At 42.2% G+C, this 20,685-nt stretch overlaps 1 protein-coding gene across 1 annotated transcript in view; it reads left to right on the top strand.

The window, feature by feature from the left end:
• Window positions 1–16,153, top strand: part of KLHL14 (kelch like family member 14) — an 82,695-nt gene extending 66,542 nt beyond the window's left edge. Inside the window, exons 5-8 of the mRNA XM_084888718.1 lie at window positions 7,973–8,163; window positions 8,245–8,403; window positions 11,667–11,824; window positions 14,085–16,153. Coding sequence (XP_084744844.1) covers window positions 7,973–8,163; window positions 8,245–8,403; window positions 11,667–11,824; window positions 14,085–14,225 — 649 coding nt within the window. The 3' untranslated portion in view covers window positions 14,226–16,153. The remainder of the gene's footprint in view (window positions 1–7,972; window positions 8,164–8,244; window positions 8,404–11,666; window positions 11,825–14,084) is intronic.
• Window positions 16,154–20,685: the final 4,532 nt, after the last annotated feature.

The following is a 20,685-nucleotide window of genomic DNA, read 5'->3' as shown; positions in this document are numbered from 1 at the left end:
CTCGTTTTTTATATACCGTGTTTATCTCGCCCAGTTCTCCTCGAGCCAGAGGACATGAATGACAACTCCACTTGCACCTCCGGGGCTCTCCTGGCTGTCCCTTAGGCATGAGGCCGTGACTCAGTGCGCCTATGCAAGTTCGCAAGCTAAATTTTCCGCACTTGGTTCTTTTCAAATAACATTTCCACATCCTCTTGAGCAAATTCCTCAGTCTAATTGTAACAAGAATCAACAACCTATTTTCTCGATTGAATTATTTAAGGAATAATTTCTTATTTCTTTCATGACGTTTCAAACGGTTCCTTTTTTTTTTTTTAGCAGTCAATCAGATTGCACTGAGATCACGTTAGATCCTTAATCATATATTCCAAGTTAAAAAGAAATTTTCAGGCCTAGCCGGTTTGGCTCAATGCATAGAGCATAGGCCTGCGGACCAAAGGGTCCCAGGTTCAATTCCCGTCTAAGGCATGAACCTCGGTTGCAGGCTCCTCCCTAGCCCGGGCCCTGGTCAGGGCTCTTGCAGGAGGCAATCAATCGATGTGTTTGTTTCTCTCACATCAATATTTCTCTCTGTCTTTCCCTCTCTCTTCCACTTTCTCTAAAAATCAATAAACAAATATTCTTGGGTGAGGATTTTTTTTTTTAAAAGGAACTTTCAGATTATGCCATTCATTAAAAAATTACTACAGTAAGACTATAAAGAAACTTACTTTCTATCCCACGTACACATGTTAAGACTTTCTTATAAGAGACTAAGGGCTACACACTGAAAATAACGAGGCACATTATGTGGAAAGGATCTCAGACACGTTTAGGAACGTCTAATCGAAAGGTACGTCCACAGATGACTCTAAGCCAGCTGATGCCCTGCCATGCCGCTCAGCCTTCCGGTCCCTATGCCGGGGCACATGCTGGTAAAAGCCTCCGGGGGTCTTTCTTCTTGTGTCTCACACGTGGGGCTTCTCTCCTGGTTGCTGTTATCATTGCCCCTTCACTTCACCCTTTCATCCACACCATTCAAAAAAAGTCTCACTGAAGCCACATTTTTAAAGTGAGCATCAAGACCGTATTTGAGATGTCAGCATCTCCCCACCCCGGTCCCCTTCGCTGGGGGCTGGGCGCCACGATCGTTAACCTTCACGCCGCGGCTTCGGGAGGCATCACTCACGTCGCGGTCAATTATCTCGCCGTGGAGCCCCTCGGGATGAGAAGTGTTGCTGCAAAAACCTAATTAGTAATTTTTTCAAATGTGCATTGTTTACTTGATCCTCGATAATGACTTCCTCGGAGGCACTCTGGCCTCTCCTGGCGGGGTCCGACGAAGACGATTCTGAGCAGCTCATTGACCTGATAAAAGGGCCCTCCACGGTCCGTCGGCGCCCGCCAGCCGCCGATGACAGGATGGACGGTCTAACGTTTCTCCCCGAGTCATTATGGTACATCATGTCAGGTCCCTGGTAAGAGGGTTGTTGTGTTTTTTTTTTACATCGAGAACAATCAACTCGACAGAGCAAATAGAGAGCTCCTGGCCAAGCGGAGGGACACAGGCAGCGCCCACGGATGCCCCGTCTGTCTTCCAGCTCCGCGTCTCCTATGGGTTGGCTGACCCGGGCAGCTGCCCACAACTGACAGGGAGATGTTTCTGTCTTCGCTGCCACTCAGAATAGCAAGAACGGCCACTTATCCGCATGTTCTAATTGGTGATTAAACAAAGAGGGAGAAAACCAGAACATACGAGAGACACAGGCTACACATCAGAAGAGAATTTCCTTGAAGGTTGGAGTGAGTTCATTCGCATTGTATAGATCATGAATCAAACCACCCACCAGAAGTTTCCCAGGCCACCCCACTCTGTTAGCTGCCACCAGACTGCTAATTAAGTTGCCAAACGAGCTGAGAAGAATAGAAACGAGTCCGAAAACACTCTGGGGTAACCCATTCTCTGAATCACAGGGCTGGCGGGACTGGATGCCTAGGCCAGCTTACCTCATTAGCGCATCCAGAAGAGTATGACCCAATGCAGAATGCCACCCATGTCCCTGGGGAAATGGGCACACAGCCTCAGTCAGGCCTTCTCCACCACAGGTCCGCTCCTGGACTGCATGCCTGCTGCCTGTGAATTTCCTGACGGAAATGGTTAAACAAAAGTATAAATTTAAATGTCGTGCAGATGGGTTGTTTTGGTCTCGGATTTGGGATTTGGTTCTTCAGAAAAGATGAGGGCAAAATATGAAAACTTGACTCAATTGAAACACTTTGGTGGCTTTAAGTTTTTTTTGTTTTGTTTTGTTTTGTTTTTTTAATAAAAATAGACATTTTAGGTACTATTCTTATGGAGATCTTATTCCCTAGCTAGTGGGAGGAGGGGAGAGAGAGGGAGTCCCACCACCAAAGCAGCAATAGATTTTCAAACAGAATATTGAATAGAGGGTTTGCATACTTGTCATGATTGATGGGAAGAAAAAGAAAAAGCCAGTTTGGAGAACAGAAACAAAGCATGTGTTTCACAGAGCAAGTGAAATTTAGAAGCAAATACATCAGAAATTTCCCAAATTTAACTCTGTTTCTGGAAGCCTTACAAGAGACAATATTCTGTTTGAAAATCTATTGTTGCTTTAAGCTGATGATGAAATTAAAAAATGCAAGCTGAGATGAGGTTGTGATTATTCCGTCTCAGGCTGTAGATATAAACTGACCGCCCCGAGGGTCAGAAGGACAGAGGAAAACCAGTACAATATTCGGGATTTGATGCATGTTTGTAAATGTTACCGTCGTCCTTTGTAACTTATCTCAATCCTTTGAGCATTAGCTGTGGCGATGGAGTAAGGAGGATCTTGTAGCGGGGAGAGATGATCAATTCAAAATATACTGTAATCCCACTAAGGAATCTTTAATCATCCTAACTTTTCCAAAAAGAGCTAAATCACCCATGCCAGGTGTGCAGAGGCAGGGCAGGGAGCACACCCAGGAGGCAGATTTGCACCTGGAGCAAAAGCTCACAGTGGCTGGCAGGCCCTGACCCAGTGTGTCTGTGACCCGTGTCGTGAAGGCTGACTCTGGGCACGCAAGGGATGGAGTCAGAGACTCTGCGTCCTCGCTGCCGGAAATGCTACAGGAATACGCACTTTTCGCCAGGGAGGGAAACCTGTGGGCTGTCGTTTCCCATTTAGATCCTAAAGTGACACTGTGTGGATGAAGCCAGGAGTACACACGGAGCATCCAATCAGGAACACCTCAGCTGAAAGAGCCAGTCCTGGCAGGCTGCTCAGGGCCTCCGTGGAGAAGGAAAGGGGAGCGAGAACTTTGAAATGTAGACGATAAAAGGAGATCACGCTCCCAAAGAGGGATCTTCCGAGTATGCTCCACTACCAGCGCTTGCATGGAGCGTTTGCCTACTTGTCATGATGATGGGCATTTTTTCTTAGACCAACATACTAGTATAGTGCATAGAAGAACTCACCACCTTACTGCCCACAGCGTCCAAATTCCTTTTAAATGGCAGAGTAGTGAAATTAGTAAACTAACTATTTCAGAGGCTCCAAGACCTGTAACAGGCTCATCTGGGAAGGAACCCTGGTCTATGCTGTTTCAATGGTGCAAAGATATATCAATGTCCTCATTTTTATAGACATGTGTCAGTCTTCTCAATGAACCGTTTTAACTGAGGAGGTAAAATCACCGGTAAAATCATCTTGACTTATCCTATTTCATAAGAGAGCAGTAGAAATCTGGCCAGAGACATGAAAAGATTCATCTTAGAACTGAAACTGGGTACCCTTTGACCAACCACATCCCCACCTAGATGCACTTAATTTTGTAATTGTTTTTAAACCTAATTTTATACTTCAATGAGTTTTTACTCCTCTATCCCAGAAAACTCTAGTTTTTTTAGGTTTGTGTTCCTTTGAAAATACGATTCAATCTTCCTCCAAAACCTTTCTCCATATTCTTCCCCAAAAATGCACATACGCAAAACACATTTTAGAACAATTTCAAAAGAGCTTCCTGGACTCCTCAGGTTAACACAGCCCAGGTTAACCACCATTACTTTGTGAAATCTGTCCCTCCTGCTCTTCATTCTCCTCCCTACAGGTTCCTGCCTCCTTTTTCCATCATTGTTGTTCATCCTCCTCCTGAATTTTCCTCAGCACGTATGTGTTTTTTTTTTAAGTATCAAGAAAAATATAGGAAAGCTGAAACCGTTTTGGCTCAGTGGTAGAGCGTCGGTCTGCGGACTGAAAGGTCCGGGTTCGATTCCGGCCAAGGGTATGTACCTGGGTTGCAGGCACATCCCCAGTAGGGGGTGTGCAAGAGGCAGCTGGTCGATGTTTCTCTCTCATCGACGTTTCTAGCTCTCTATATCTCTCCCTTCCTCTCTGTAAAAAATCAATAAAATATATTTTAAAAATATATATATATATAGGAAAAAAAAACAACAAATATAGCCAAAATACTACTTTGGGACTGTGAAGAATAGCCGAACCATATGATCCCACAATCCCACTTCTGTACAAATGTCCGAAGGAACCAAAGTCAGTATCTTGAAGAGATTTCTGTACTCCCATGTTCATTGTAGCATTATTCACTATAGCTAAGATGTAGCATTATTCACTATAGCTAAGATGTCTTTACCCACAGAGAAGTGGGTAAAGAAAACAAGGTGTATGCATAAAATAGAATATTATTCAGCCATAGAATTGAAGGAAATCCTGCCATTTGAAACAGTAAGTCATTATGCTGAGTGAAACAAGCCAGAGGGAGAAAGACAAACACTGTATGATGTCACTTATATGTGGAATCTTAAAAATGTTGAGCTTAACGGAACAGACTAGAATGGTGATTGCCCGGGGGCTGAGGGGGAGTGGTCGGTTGAAGGGTACACAATTTTAGTAGTGAGATGAATAAGTTCTGAGGATCTGATGTCTGCTGACTATAGTGAATAGTGGGTTATACGCTTGAAATTTGCTAAGGGAGTAGATCTTAAGTGTTCTCATAAAATAAAAATAGAGGGTAACCATGTCAGGTGATAGATGTGTTAATTAACTTCATAGTAGATATCCTTTTACAATGTATGCATGTATTAAATCATCACATTTTACATTTTATATATGTTATAATTTTATTTGTCAATTATACTTCAATAAAGCTGGAAATAAAATAAAACTGAATACATCACCATATATAGCATTTATCATACCTATATGGTAATAAGTCATCTATACAAATAAAGAATTTAGTTGTCACTTAAAATGTAGGGGTGGGCAAAAGAAGGTTTACAGTTGTGAGAAAGCAAAACAGGATTTATATTATTATTTATTATTGTATTGTTTACTTGTATTTGTTTTATTATTATTTCATATCCTTACTTATGATTTATCTTTTAGGTAATGATGGATGATAATTTAACCAATGAGCAACAAAAGTGGATACTGTAAACCTACTTTTGCCTCACCCCTGTGTGAGAAAAATATATATGCAAATATTTTAAAATTTTATTTTTCAATTATATTTAACATTATTTTGCATTGGTTTCAGGTATACAGAATAGCATTTAGGAAATCATATACGTTACAAAATGTCATCCCTAATATTTCAAGTAACCACCTGCCACCATACATAGTTATTACAATATTGTTGTGCATATTCCTTCTGCTTTACATCTTGGTGACTATTTTATAACTACCAATTAATACTTAATCCCTTCATCTTTTTCACCCAGTCCTTCAACCCCCCTCACCTCTTACAGCTGCCAGTCTGTTCTATTTTGTTTGTTTATTTTGTTCTTTAGATTCCACATATAACTGAATTCACTTGGTATTTGTCTTCCTCTGTCTGACTCATTTCCCTTAGCATAATACCTTCTAGGTCCATCCATGCTGTTGCAAATGGTAAGATTTTATTATTTTTAATGGCCAAATAATATTCCGTGGTACATGTACCACAGCTTTTTTATCCACTCTTCTATTGATGGGGACTTGGGTTGCTTCCAGATCTTACCTATTGTAAATAATGCTGCAAATAAACATAAGGGTGCAAACATTCTTTTAAATTAGTGTTTAGGGTTTCTTCAGATATATACCCAGAAGTAGAATCACTGGGTCATAAGGCAGTTCCATTTTTTATTTTTTGAGGAACCTTCACACATCTTGATGGCTGATTTTGAGAAATATATTCAGGTAATATTGACTGATGGGCCCTGAGCATGAACCACACACTGGGCACTGTAATGAGCATTTTACATGTGTACTTGCAAATAAAGCATAAGAAAGGTATCATCATCAACTCCACGTTACAGATCTAAGTCTGAGAGGGGTTAAGTAATGTGTCAAAGGCCACACATCCAGTAAGTTGTAGAGCCAGGCAATCTTATTCCAGAGACCAAACCTTTCATCAAGATGCTACAAAGAGGTTTGGGCTCTTTGTAAACAGAACTTGGAAAATCTCCAAATCTTATAGGTGTACCTGATAAAAACTTCTGGGACTTCTCATCTTCCTGTTGACATTGCCCAAGAGGCTTAGCATCAATTTTTTATGAAGATCATAATTCATCACACATAAATTATACTCTCTCTAAGAGGCTCGGCATTTGACAATTGTACTTTGTCAAAATGGGACCACCTGTTATCCTTCTGAAGATACTAGAGGCCTGATGCACGAAATTTGTGCAAGAGCAGGCCTTTCTTCCCCTGGCTGCTGGCACCAGCTTCCCTCTGGCACCTGGGACCTGGGCTTCCCTCGCAACCCCAGCTTCGTTTGGAAGGTCATCCGGAAAGACTTCTAGTCTAATTAACATATTATGCTTTTATTATTATAGATAATTCTAGAAGCATCAGTGAGAAAAAGAAGCAAAGGATCAAGGATTTCAATTGAGTTTTCCTAATCTTTATTCCCCCTCAGTCCTCATATCTTTTTAAAAAAATATATTTGTATTTATTTCAGAGAGGAAGGGAGAGGGAGAGAAAGGTAGAAGCATCATTGAAGAGAGAATCATTGACTGGCTGCCTCCTGCACACCCCTACTGAGGAATGGAGCCCACAACCCTGGTATGTACCCTATCTGGGAATCGAACTGTAACCTCCTGGTTCATAGGTCGATGCTCCACCACTGAGCCACACCAGGTGGGCGGCTCTCATATCATATTAGTTACCAAGTCTTGCATCTTTCTTTAAAATACCTTTTTTTTTTCACCCTTGTTCATGTCTTCTACTAAAATTCTGATTTACACCTTTAACACCTCATTCCTAGATTATGGTCTGCCTCCCATGGGTCCTTTTGTCTCCAATCCTTTTGACACAGCTTGCATCTTATGCTTTTGGTGACATAATGAGACACACTAATAGAGGCTCTCTAGAAAAGAGACTAAAGCATATCCCATAGCTTTGTAAGAATCAACACCAAATATTACAGATATAATTCCTGCAATGGGTTATATAACAGCAACTTTTCGACACTACATTCAGTTCACAAAAGTTTCTCTATTTGCCATAGTACTGGATGGGGGGGGGGGGGGGGAGAGAAAAAAATGATAATTGAAGAAAAATTTTGATGATGTAGTTCTCTTATAAATTGGGAACAATGACCCTTGAAGGACCATAAAGAAAGTGAATGTCAAGATAATTTATTATTGTTATATTATCTACCTCATTTTTCACTTTGTCTTACTGAGCTGTGATATCCTTCCAGGGTACGAAATCCCCCAAACATCAGGGAACACTTTTCCCAGTGTCTGAAGTAAGATAAAAAGGGCTCCAACAAAGAGTTAGTGAATTGCCCCTCTGCTGTTACTTTCATATCAGAAATGTTCATGGGAATGGCCATGCATGTGGTCCCTGTGGAAGGTCTCGGATCGAGAAGGTTGCTATCTGTGTGGTTTCCAAAGGATTACAACCCTTTCTGAAGCTGAATGCACCTCCTTTTCCCGACCCCCTGGGCTCCTTGTGTGATTTACGGTGGGTTGTTGTTTCCATCGTAGAAGAGCCAGTTTCTACGCGTGTCGGCTGGACAAACATTTATACGTTATTGGTGGGAGGAATGAAACCGGCTATTTGTCCAGCGTGGAGTGCTACAACCTGGAAACAAACGAATGGCGTTATGTGTCCTCTCTGCCACAGCCTCTGGCAGCTCACGCAGGAGCAGTGCACAATGGGAAAATCTACATTTCAGGCAAGTCCTCCCCCCACTTCCTGCTGCCAAGTTCAGTTCCCAGGCACTTTCCTGACGGGTGTATATGTGTTTAATTCACAGGGGGCGTACACAATGGAGAATACGTCCCGTGGCTATATTGCTATGACCCTGTGATGGACGTCTGGGCTCGCAAACAAGACATGAACACAAAGCGCGCCATCCACACGTTGGCTGTCATGAATGATCGCTTGTATGCAATTGGAGGAAACCATTTGAAAGGTCTTTTTTTAAGAAATCACAATAACATTTGCATTTCACGTTTCTCGCTAAGCGGGGGTGGGGAGGGTGTCTCATCAGATAAACATAGTTCATTTACCAGTAGCACTGGGCAAGCATCTATTTTGGCTCCTGTACAAGATAGGATTATTTTTAATTTACCACACATATTAAGGAAATGAATAATAATGTCTACAGAAAATTTAAAAATGAAAGCATTAATAACTGAAAAAGCACAAACATGTGTTGTAACAATGAATTCAGTAAAAATAAATTATACCTTATCAACAAAGTTATAGTAATGGATTTTGTCCACAAAATTGTTTTCTCTAGTAATCATAAAAACTTTAGTCATAGCTGTGCAAAAAAGCTAGTATGTGATTTTTCTTAAGGAAAACACTTAGAATTTCATGTCTAAATTTAAATTTAGAATTATCTCTTTTAAGGCCCATCTATAATTCTCAAAGTTTTCCTATTTGCTTTTTTTAAAATTTATTTTTTTTTTTTAATAAAAGCACCTGCTTAAAGCACAGCATTTTTAGAGCCATTTCTTGGTTCCTCTCCTCCTCCACATGAGTGCATGACTACGTATTTTGTAGTGTATGCGCACATATGTAACTTTATGTGCAGTTCTATGACATTGAACTTGATAGGAAAGCAGAGAGATGAATACTATTAAGATTGCTATTGCTTTGGGCCTCAGTTTCCTCTTCTGAAAATTAAGAAACTGATCCTTGAAACTGAACGAAATGAGAACGAGGCCATCTGGGTCTGGTAGATAAGGCCCATCTGAGCACTTAGGTTTCAATTAGATAGACAGCTTTTTAAAAATGGCTTAGACATAGACTTTTTCTATTTTTCTACATACATATTTACCCCTAAAGATAATAAAGACCAGACAAGTATAACTTTAATGTGAATATATCCAAGTTCATATTGAATCAGAAGTGTCATTTCCTGATCTCTGCTGCGGTCTCCCGATGGAGGAGGATTGTTATTACTGCTGCTACGCTCCCCCTTCATTTTTCTGCTTTGTTGGCACTCCTTCATGTCAGCACACACTCCCTGGCCCATACATCCATGCGTTTTATATTAACTCAGTAGTTGCCTGCATTAAAACTTGATTTCTACTAATTTCTTTGCACAAGAATTCTTCTTTTAGGAACTTTTCATATTTATGTTTATACTTAATATAAGTATGTTTTATACTTATAAGGAAAGATTTGAGTAATGACAACTTAAATGAAAAATAGCACACGCACGCACATCAAATTAGGCTGGCTCAGGGAGGCCTGTGGCTTAGAGGAAAGGGTGTGGAAGTTGCATCTAAACTTAGATTTGAATTCCAGTTGTGCACTGACAGTTGTGTAAGACACTCTCCCTCACATCTGTAAATGGGATAGTGATCCTTTCTTTGGTAGTTGTGAGGATTAGAGTCTATAAATTTACTTAGTACAGAGAAGGCACACACATTCTCATACGATGCCTCTAGGGTTTTAGAACCAGGAATTTGCCCAAACCTTCATTCCCAGTATGTATGCTTCAAAAACTGTCACCAATTATCTTAATGGTAAAGGAAAGAAAATATGCCACTGAGTTGCTGTAAGCACATTACTCTGTTCCCAAATCTATGTGATTTCTTTTATGTAAAAAATTGGTAGCTTGAAATACTCTGTCAGCCTTTTCAAGAATGAAAATTATTCTACTTTTTGGCCTACCTTGTCAATTAATTTGAAGAGTCCAGTATGTCAATGTATTTATATTATGTGCATTAGAATGGTCAGCTAGCAAATATCCATACCATACATTTAATTAGGAAAAAAATTCATTAAAGACTTAGTTTGCTCAATGACCACGAAACTCCCACTAGGGATTTTTTGACTGCCTACATTAAAGATCCAATAGAGTCCCAAAACCTAAGTTGTTCTCTGTGACCTAGTGGTGTCCCAGCCACTGAGAAACTTTATCAGAAGTGTCGGGAGAAGCCCTTCAGTGGAAGTTAGCCCCCTACTCGAAAGGAGGAGCAGCAGCTCAATGAGGACGTACCATGCTCCAGCTGTAGCCTCCCACGATTCCTTAGTAGATATGGAACCGGTTCACATTGTCATGGCTGTTTATAAACATAGAGAGGCTGCCAAAAAGGTAAAATATGCTGAACAACAAATTTTAATTAGTTAGACATTTTGAGAAGTTTAAAGATTCATTTAAGAAAAGCAATATAGCCAAGACCAATTTAGTTCAGTGGATAGAGCGTCGGCCTGCGGACTAAAGGGTCCCAGGTTCGATTCCGGGCAAGGGCATGTACCTTGGTTGCAGGCACATCCCTAGTGGGGGATGTGCAGGGGCAGCTGATCGATGATTCTCTCTCATCGATGTTTCTAACTCTCTCCCTCTCTCTTCGTCTCTGTGAAAAATCAATAAAATATATTTAAAAAAAAAAAAAAAAAAAAAAAGCAATATAGCCCAGCCTGCATGGCCCAGTGGTTGAGCATCAACCTATGAACCAGGAGGTCATGGTTTAGTTTCAGTCAGGGCATATTCCTGGGTTGCAGGCTGGATTCCCAGTAGGGGGCATGCAGGAGGTGGCTGATAAATGGTTTTCTTTCATCATTGATGTTTCTCCCTCCCTCTCTTTACTCTCTGAAATCAATAAAAATATATATTTTTTAAAAGGCAATATAGTTTAGTCTATAAAAGTGAGGGAGTTTAGTCTATAAAACTGTAAAGCCTGTTCACTTAGATTCAAATCTCAGTCTATCTACTTATGGTCATGTGACTTACTCAAGTCATTAACTCTCTCTGTCCCTCAGTTTTCGCATCTATAAAATAAATATAATGGTATCACTATCTCATAGGATGACTGATGGGATTAAATTAGTTCATTTATAGAAAATGCTATAATAAGCTAGTTGTTTAGCTTATAAAAGTACTCTATAAAATGCTTACTTTATTATTAGTTTAAGCCTTTTTAAAAAGTTTCAATAAACCATTTCGAATAAAATCTACCCCCATATAATCAACCAAGGATATCTAGTCAGGTATCCTCACTTTCAGTCCATCTGGAATACCCAGAGTCGGGTTGTTTGTGTGCTGTTTGTATGTTTTAGGTCTTTCTGACACTTCTAATTTCACCATAAATGTAAGCATGCATGCCTTCAAGACCGATTATCTGCTTCTGCCTCTAGACCTTTTCTGAAAAGAGCCCTGGCCTTCGGGTGGACTGTGAGAGTTTGTCTTTTGTGATTCTATTCTGCTGTGTCCCTCAGGCTTCTCCCACCTCGATGTCATGCTGGTGGAATGTTATGACCCAAAAGGTGACCAGTGGAACATTCTCCAAACTCCCATCTTGGAGGGCCGCAGCGGCCCTGGCTGCGCAGTGCTTGACGACAGCATTTACCTCGTGGGAGGCTACAGCTGGAGCATGGTACGTACTCACTGAGCTGCTCCTCCTCCTGGTTTGTGCTTACTTCTTTTTAAATTTCATTTCAGCTTTTTTCTTTCCATCTTTATTGTTGAAAGAATTACATATGCCCCCCTTCTCCCCGCACTGACCTCTTTTTCCCACCCCTGCCCCCCACCATGCCTTCACCACCCTATTGTCTGTGTCCTTGGGTTACGCATACAGTTATGCATAAATGCATACAAGTTCTTTGGTTGTTTCCCTCAAAATGTGTTACCACCCATGCATGTACCTTTTAAGAGCATCATGCTAAAAGAAAGAAAGAAAGAAAGAAAGAAAGAAAGAAAGAAAGAAAGAAAGAAAGAAAGAAAGAAAGCAGTAATAATAATAAAGAGTATCATGCTTAGATGCCAACAGTCAATTACTTTAGTAATGGAGTCAGTGTGGTTGCGGTAGAGCTGGCTTGCTCTCTGATCAGCTGTGTCATAAATGGGTTAGCTCTCTGGTTCTCTCCTTCCCCATGCTTTGCAATTCTGGCTTTCCAAGGAAAAGTCAGACTAAAGTGGCTTCATCAATGTTCTGTTGAAATTGTTGGGATAGGAGAGTCTGAAAAGTTCCTGCCCAGTGAGGCATGAAAACAGAAATCCATTATTTAATATCCACAGGTTCTGTGCAGGATGTGTCATTTGCCATTTTGCTTCACTTTCCCCCCTTTGTCATTCAATTTCCAAATGCACCCAACATTTAGAGTCCAGTGGACCCTCATTAACACACCATCCAACTTCAACATCTGTCCACATTTCGCCACACTTACCCCATTTATCCTTCAAAATTGTTTTACTGAAGCAATTGGTAGCAAATTCTAGACATCACATTATTTTATTCTCAACGTGTCAGTATTTAACCTTTTAAAAGTATTCATTTATCTAAATACAGTCCCTATCACACCCAACAAAATCAACAATAATTGCTTTATATCCAAAATAATATTCTTGTGAATATTCTCCTATTCATTTTTTAAACATGTATTATTCAAATTGCTGTGTTAAAAGGTGTCTCACGTGTAGTAGTTGCTAGCTCTTACACATCTACAAGGTGCAGCCTTGCCTCTCTCCCACTCTTGTTCGATGCCTCTGGCCAGCTGGGAAAACAGGGTCTATTACATAGGCCATCGCGCATTCTACAGCTAGCCGACATCATTTAAAAATCATCGTGTGTCCCTATTCCCTGTAGACTGGAAGTTAGAGATAAAGGCTTAGTTAAATTCAGCTCTTCTTTAAAAAAAAAATTTTTTCTGTTATTTATTTTTGGCAAAAACACATGAGGCTCCGTAATTCAACCCACATCACATCAGGCGTCTACCATCACTTTTTAAAAGATGACTTTGCATCTTTTTCTGTTTCTATGTGTTGGTTTTGTGAGATTAATTCGGGGTTGTAACCATATGAGTTTACTTCTTTTTGCCTCTAACAAGGGAGTCATGTGAAGTTGTGGGGGGAGCGTTAAGAAGATATTAGTTATACGGAGGCACATGTGTATTGCCACACATAACTAGATAGCAGTGCATGTGCCTGTTTGCCAGTGTCAGTGGCTAGCCACCGGAGTCCCCGGATTTGGAACCAGGTGTCCCTCTCAGGAGGTGATGGTGAGGTTGGTGGGGACTTTTGTCTGTTTGTTCCCTGTGACACAAAGGAAGCTGCTTCGGTCTGGGAAGGGGAATGTTCCACAGGCACTAACCCCGGAGGCTGACAAAGGGAACACGCTCTGTGTGTGTTCCCCATGTGGCCTCTTGAAAGCAACCAGTCGATGTGCGACGAGATCAGCACGCTGTCGCCTGCAGCTCATTTTAACCCGGTTCTGAATCCCGGCGCTAATCCCTTCGACAGCGGTGACATAAAAATGGAAATGTGAGCAACGATCTAAAATCCAATTTACTGTAATCATTTGACTATTTCAGGTGAAATTTTTTAAACGTAACCCAGCAGGATAATTCCTATTTTTTTTTTTTTTGTGGTCAATTATTTTAAGGGATTTGTTGATTATCCAGGATGTTCTAGGTACTTAACTTTTCTTATTAGTTACACACGCATAAAAACCGATTTTAAAAATTGGTCCACCTCAAATTCCCCATTGGATTAAAACAGTGGCAGACCCGCTGCTTTCATGCCGAGGTTTTGAAACAAGAGCAGAGAATGGGCCTTTGCTTACCGGGGTACCCATGATCGATGAGCTGCCCTGGCAGGCTTCCGAGCCGGCGCCCTAAGTGCTCTGTTCTGCCTTGCAGGGGGCCTACAAGTCGTCCACCATCTGCTACTGTCCCGAGAAAGGCAGCTGGACGGAGCTGGAGGGAGACGTGGCAGAGCCCCTGGCAGGCCCGGCCTGCGCCCCGGTCATCCTGCCCGCCTGCGTCCCTTACAACAAATGACGCCAGGAAGCCCCGGAGTGACAGACAGCGCCCCGCTCCGGGACACGGCGACAGGTGACATCGCGGCTAGAACTAGGAACGATGCATTCGAACGGTTGCAAAAGGAAAAAGACCTGCTCCTGAGCAGATACTGTGTCTATGACTCAGATCACCACCCACTCCCGGCGGTGACAGACTCTTCCATTTCAGACTGGTTTGAACTTGTCCCAGCTGGACAGAAACACCTCCCCGTGGATCTGAACTTCCCAAAGGAGGAAGGAAACACACAGGCGAGCGCCCGAGAGACGGGCCATCAGTGTTGTGCGTTGTAGTCTACCTGCATGTGGTCTTTGTTGACGTTTTTGGGGATGTCGTGTTCATGAATGACTCAGAATGGGACCCACTAAAATCCGCACCCTGCATTCCAGGAGTTGCCACTTGATTCCGTGTTCCTAACCTGTGGCTCCGTCACAGACTCCCCAGGCAACACGGTTGTAGAAAACCCTGGCAGGTTCAAGAGCAGCACTTCTGTTCCTGTAGAACCTGATCTATGCCGTCTGCCCCTTCCAGCCTCGGGGATGAGAGAGGAGGAGGCTGGCTCTGATGGCAATTGCTCTCTGCCCTGGAGGCCCCACGCTAGCCAAAGTCATCGTTTCTGTGTCCTCAATTTTGTCTGAAAGATTAAAAGAAAATACACTATGTCACTATTCGGTCCATGGAGTCTTGCTCTTTTTATTTATTTATTTTTTTTTACAGAATATAAGCCAGTAGTGAACACCCGATATTTGCTCCCAACGGTAGGATTGGCAGGCAAGTCATCCATGTTGTGTATTCTGTTGGGTAACATATCTGACCCAAACTTAACCCACAGGAAAACTGGGAGATAGCTTTCAGGAGTTCAGGAGCAAAAAGAAAGAATAACTTCTGTTACGACAGTCCCAGTTGTCTCTCTGTCCCTAGCACACGACCTACGAGAGCCACAGGAGCTCCTAACAAACAGGTCCCCCTCGTCCTCACTGTGGCTCTACAAATGGCTCTAGATTTGGCTCTAGAAAAGCACATGACTCACCCTGGTCATTCCCTCAACTCATCCTCCACGTTTGTCACCAGCAGAGACGCCCGAGCTCAGCGTGGCGGGCAGTTGCTGGTGTTTTCCGGAGCCCAGGGAGGGAGGCAGGAGGGCAGGATGGTCTCCATGGGGCCAGTCAAACCAACAAAACTGGCAGCAACAGGAGTTGGATGTTCAATCTCTTTGGATCTGGAAAACATCTGATAGGAGTCAATGAAAGCCTAAAGTGCTTTTTTAATCACCCAGAGATGTCTGTGAGCCCCTCAGCACGTGTGGCATTCAGGACAGCAGCCTGGGAAGCCACGGACGGAAACGGCCAGGCGCTGAGCTCTCCCCGCGGACACACCCAGGCAGACAGGTGTACCGGAATCTGCTGCGCCTCTACAGTCAAGTGCAATCTTCGTTGTTTTTGTATTTATTTGTATGTTCAGATCCAAAGGATCCGTTGTAAAATATATATAAATATATCAGTGCAATCAGCCTTCGTGTCCTTTTCCTTGAAAGCATCTGAATATATAGAAAGCAAGAAAAGGTACAGTGCCCTGTGGGAAAGTCCCAGCTGACGCCCTAAAGAGAACTAGGTCTGCTCCGAACCTTTCGCAGTCACCTGTCACCACCCCCGTCTGAATGTCACAGTTTATATGCGGATGTGTGCTTTCCTTACACGTGTTCTTCATTTATGTTTTATTTCTGACTAAAATAAATAAAAAGCATTTATGAGGACAATAAATAAAGCTTTCTGTACTTCAGAAGGACACAAGTTATTAGTGGGAAATAAAGAATTAAGTCACAGAGGATGTAAATTTTGTACAGTATTAGAATGTGTAAATGAAGCTTGCTTGGAAGGGGGGAAACTTGAAATAAAAGCTTTATGTACTAATTCAATTGTCTCTATCTTCCTACTTAGAAAGCCTATGTATAAATCTCTACATTGAATTGTTTAAATGTTTGTAACATATAAATGCCTAAGTGTTTTTTATTCTGCAGTACACTTTACAAGTGGATTTAGCTTCCTGGCAGTATATAAATGTACACAGTATGGACAATGCTAAAAAATATGGAATGTGTCAGGAAAATATTGAGTTAAAAATGAGTCGAATCAGATTCTCTAACTGTTCAAGTGTTACAATGAGGCATGACTTACCCAAGATCAAACAACTAAATATTTATAGAAAGTAGTAGAAGCACCATATGTATTAAACAGTATTTGCACACTTTCTAAAAAATTAATTAATTAGTTAATTAATTAATAATAATAATAAAATAAGCCACACATTCAATTAGATACATTCTCTAAATATATAGTATTTCATTTTATTTTTTTTTTAATCTGAAAAAGAAATTGTGCAGGGCAAGGAAAGAGGCTGTGGCAGACCATAGGGGAAACTGAGGCATGTATCTGCAGGAAGCAGGTGGGCAACCTTCCAGGGAAAGAATTCTGAAGGGTCGGAAGCTACTTCCTGAAGCTTCCAAGCCAGAAAGAATTTACTTCCATGCTTCCCAGCTGAATCTACCATTCTTAGGGGTCAAACTCACAACTCAAGGGTTATTTGATCTTCCTGGTATTCCATGAAACATGCATGGTGGGTTCTGTCTCCTTCTTTCTCCTGGCCCTTCCCCTCTGCACCCTGGCGTACCAAACGGGAGAAAGAGCCTCTCTCTAGGGTAGCCTCCATTACCATCTCCTTTAGACCCAGTGGCTCCTTTCAGCAGGGCTTCCTCCAAATGCCCCAAATCGCCCAAAGCTCTAGGGCGGGCCAGATATCAGGAACAATTAAGTAAATATAATTCTTTTTCCTAATCCCAAGCAAACACCTACTTTGAATCCATAACTAGACAACATAAACCTGGGAGAGGGTTTAGGCAGTCCTTGAGCACAGGGACCCAGGTTTTTTATTAACTAACTAGAGGCCCCACACATGAAATTCATGCAAGGGGCTCGACCATAGCAGTCCCAGCTTCGTCCAGGTCATTTGGCTGTGTGGTCTAATTAGCATATTACATTTTTATTATTATAGATTGTGTCTGTAGACTTATAGTTATCACCTGCATTGCTCTCCCCTCTTGGAGCCAAATTTATATTTTCCCAGCTGTTTGGCACATCACTTAAATTGTCATAATTATCAACATTGTAAGTATCAAGTATTTATTAAACATATCCCAAAGGACAGCCCATAAGTGCCAGAGTGCTCATTAAACCAGGTTCTCTAGGGCAAAATATTTTTAAAATAAATGAGAAAATGGGCCAAAAGAGGATTGAGTTCCCACAGATAGGGGAGCAGGAAGATCGTGACTAATCAAGTCTGGCTTCCCAGCAGCACCTGACCAAAGGACGGTGAATTGATGGAAAATAAAATGGCTGCAAGCAGCAAAAAGGCCCCCCAAGGACATACCCAGTAGGATGTTTGCTTTGTGTAGCTTGGCTGTGTAGGGGTGCTCCGGATAGTGCAATGTGCATGGACCAAGTACTAGATGGGGCTTTAGCATCCGTTAAGTCTACAGGCTGGATGCAGTAATGAAAGGTTAAGTTCGGGAGACCCATATAAAAACTGTGCTTCAAGAATACAACACAGAGGTTTAGGAATAAGAAAAAAAAAAATCAAATTGAAGCTTGAGAGGCTTATACTATTCTGTTTTATTTTATTCTAGGCTATTGCCTAGAACCTCTTAAGAACTGGCAAATCTCAATTCTTTATGTTAGCAGGAGTAGGAATACCATAGTGTTTTAGCACTAATGGTGCTAAAAACGACACCGGCAACTAAATTCAATAAGATGGTGAGTTGACCTGTAGGACTGTGCACTGCTCAGGTTCTGAAGACTCAGGTCACTCCAGTAAGGTGATCCTTCATTGTAATCCCCTCTCGTGTTTACATCTTAAGTCGGCCCCTCCTCTGTGACCTTCTAAATCCTCTATCTACAACAAAATGGCATTTCGAGGTGAGCAGGGGGCAAGTAAACATTTGGCTGCAGGACAAGGTCATCCCTGCACTGCTCAAATCTGGGACATTTGGGGACCAATCGAACTACATTAAGTAAAAAGAATAAAAAGAACAGCATTTAGTTACTAATTCAAAGCTATTATATCAACAATTAGAGGCCTGATGCACAGAGATTCGTGCAAGAATGGGCCTTCCTTCCCCTGGCTGCCAGCACCACCTTTGCTCTGGCCAGAGCTGCCTTTCTCCAACCCGGAGCCGCCTTTCCGCCTTCTCACACTGTCCAGAGGCCTGGAGCAGCTGGAGTAGGTGCTGTCACCATGGCGACAATGCAAGCATCCCTCCCCACCCCCCGGGCTGCTTGGTGCCTGTGTATGCAAATTAACCTGCCATCTTTTTGGTTAATTTGCATACTCACTCCTGATTGGTGGGCATCATGAAGGTATGGTCAATTAGCATGTTACTCTTTTATTAGGTAAATATTTTATCAATATAATACTAGTAGCCCTGTGCACGAATCCATGTGCCAGTAGCTCTCTGCAGGGCCTGGCCATTCCTTGCCTGCTGCCCAGAGGATCTCTATGGCCCAGAGGCCATCCATGGCCGGGTGTTAAATGCTGCAGCTCTCAGTGGCCACCTCCCACCCAAGACTGGGGGGACTCCGGAGGGGCTGAGGGAGGACTGGGCACTGCCATCTTGTGGCTATGGGTGCTGCCATCTTTGTGATGGGGTGATGGTTAATTTTCATATTACCCTTTTATTATCTAGGATTTCCACTAATGGAATGCTTACTGAGTCAGGCACTATGCTGGGCATTTTATTTGTGTTTTCTGTTTACTCTGAACAGCTCTATAAGGTAAATATTATTCATCTTAAAGGTAAGGACACATGCCCAGAATAGGTAAGCTATTTAGTAAAGTGTAACAGCTGAGAAGTAGCAGATTCACGCCAAGGTGTTAACCTAAGGTCCTCCTCCAATCACCATACTCCTTCCTGCACACAAAGAAATTTCTTAAGCCAACCACTTGAAGTCATGTGGGAATTCCTAGTAGATTGGCTGCTTTTCCCACATAGGAAAAGAATGTGCTGGAGGGGAAAGTGCACACTTAGTGCTGATGTGTTCCGGTTAATGAGATATTGATGGTGAGGATGAACTGCTGGGAAGCACAGGCGTGGGCAGAACCAGCAGGAGCCTGCTCTGTGACCTCAACAGGTCATTTAGTTCCTCCGACTTCAGTTGTGTTGTCTGTTTTGGAGTGATCATCTTTTCTTCAAATGACTGTTGTGAAAATCACGTGTAAAGACACTATTCCTCATAAACTCTGAAGTAAAATACACATCAACTCTTAGGATGCGATGACCACGTTCAATTGTTAGCCTGGCATGGGAGAGACCCTCAAGTCTGGCCTCAGCCTCACTTTTAAGTCACATTTTTCTTTTCGTCTGTACCTTAAGCAACGTGCATCCCTGCCTTTTCCACACGCACAGCTATGCTCTTCCATTGTGCGTGTTCTCCACCGGGAATGCATTTCAGGCTCCACACTACCTAGTAAGACCCTGTCCTTCAAGGTCCCCATTCAGACTCCAGTGCCTTCCTTAAGGTTTCGAGATCGCAAGTCTCCAGTGATATGTTTCATCTGACTTCCTATGGCTCTCTTCTTTTATCCATTTAGTGCTATTCGTCAGATTTCGTGTCTTACCCTCTTACTAGAACCAGGGTTTTTTGAGGGTAGGAATAATGTGCAATATGACTTGAATAAACCATAAAGCCATGAAATATTTGTTGAATAAAATACTTTATTTAATGTGTAATGTAATCAATTATAAACATTGTGGGAAATACAGCGGTGGGGGGGAGGGAGGTGGTCTTTACAGGAATTGTTAACAATTTCACAGGATGCTGATACACATTTCAACAATGGCCACTTTTGACTGATGTCCTGGTGTCACTCACAATCCTCAGACAGCATACTGATTTTTTACAGAAAGGAAGGGAGAGGGATAGAGAGTTAGAAACATCGATGAGAAACATCAATCAGCTGCCTCCTGCACACCTCCTACTGAGGATATACCCACAACCAAAGTACATGCCCTTGACTGAAATCAAACCCAGGACCTTTAGTCCACAGGCTGACACTCTATCCACTGAGCCAAACCGGTTAGGACTGGACAGCATTGCTATGTGTCCTTTCTGACTCCCTCCCTGCAATTTCCCTCCACAGATCATGTTCTACCCAACTGCCACTATTGTTTCACTACAACAAACAAATCAAAATACATGAAGCTCCTAGCTCTCCAGAATTATGGCCCATTCAGTTCATCTCTGGCCATTTTCCTCACCTCACATTTCTGACGAGAAATGCTCCAGCTCCAAGCCCTTCCCGGATAGTTGTGGTGAGTTTTACTATCCTTGTGAATGGACTTGGACCACCAAGACTCCACTTCAGGCCACATGGTGCTCATAGACTTTGGCAG

Source organism: Pipistrellus hanaki (genome assembly GCF_964339955.1).
Source record: "Pipistrellus hanaki genome assembly, chromosome: 6".
Lineage (NCBI taxonomy): Eukaryota > Metazoa > Chordata > Mammalia > Chiroptera > Vespertilionidae > Pipistrellus > Pipistrellus hanaki.
This window is presented reverse-complemented; position numbering and strand designations above follow the sequence as displayed.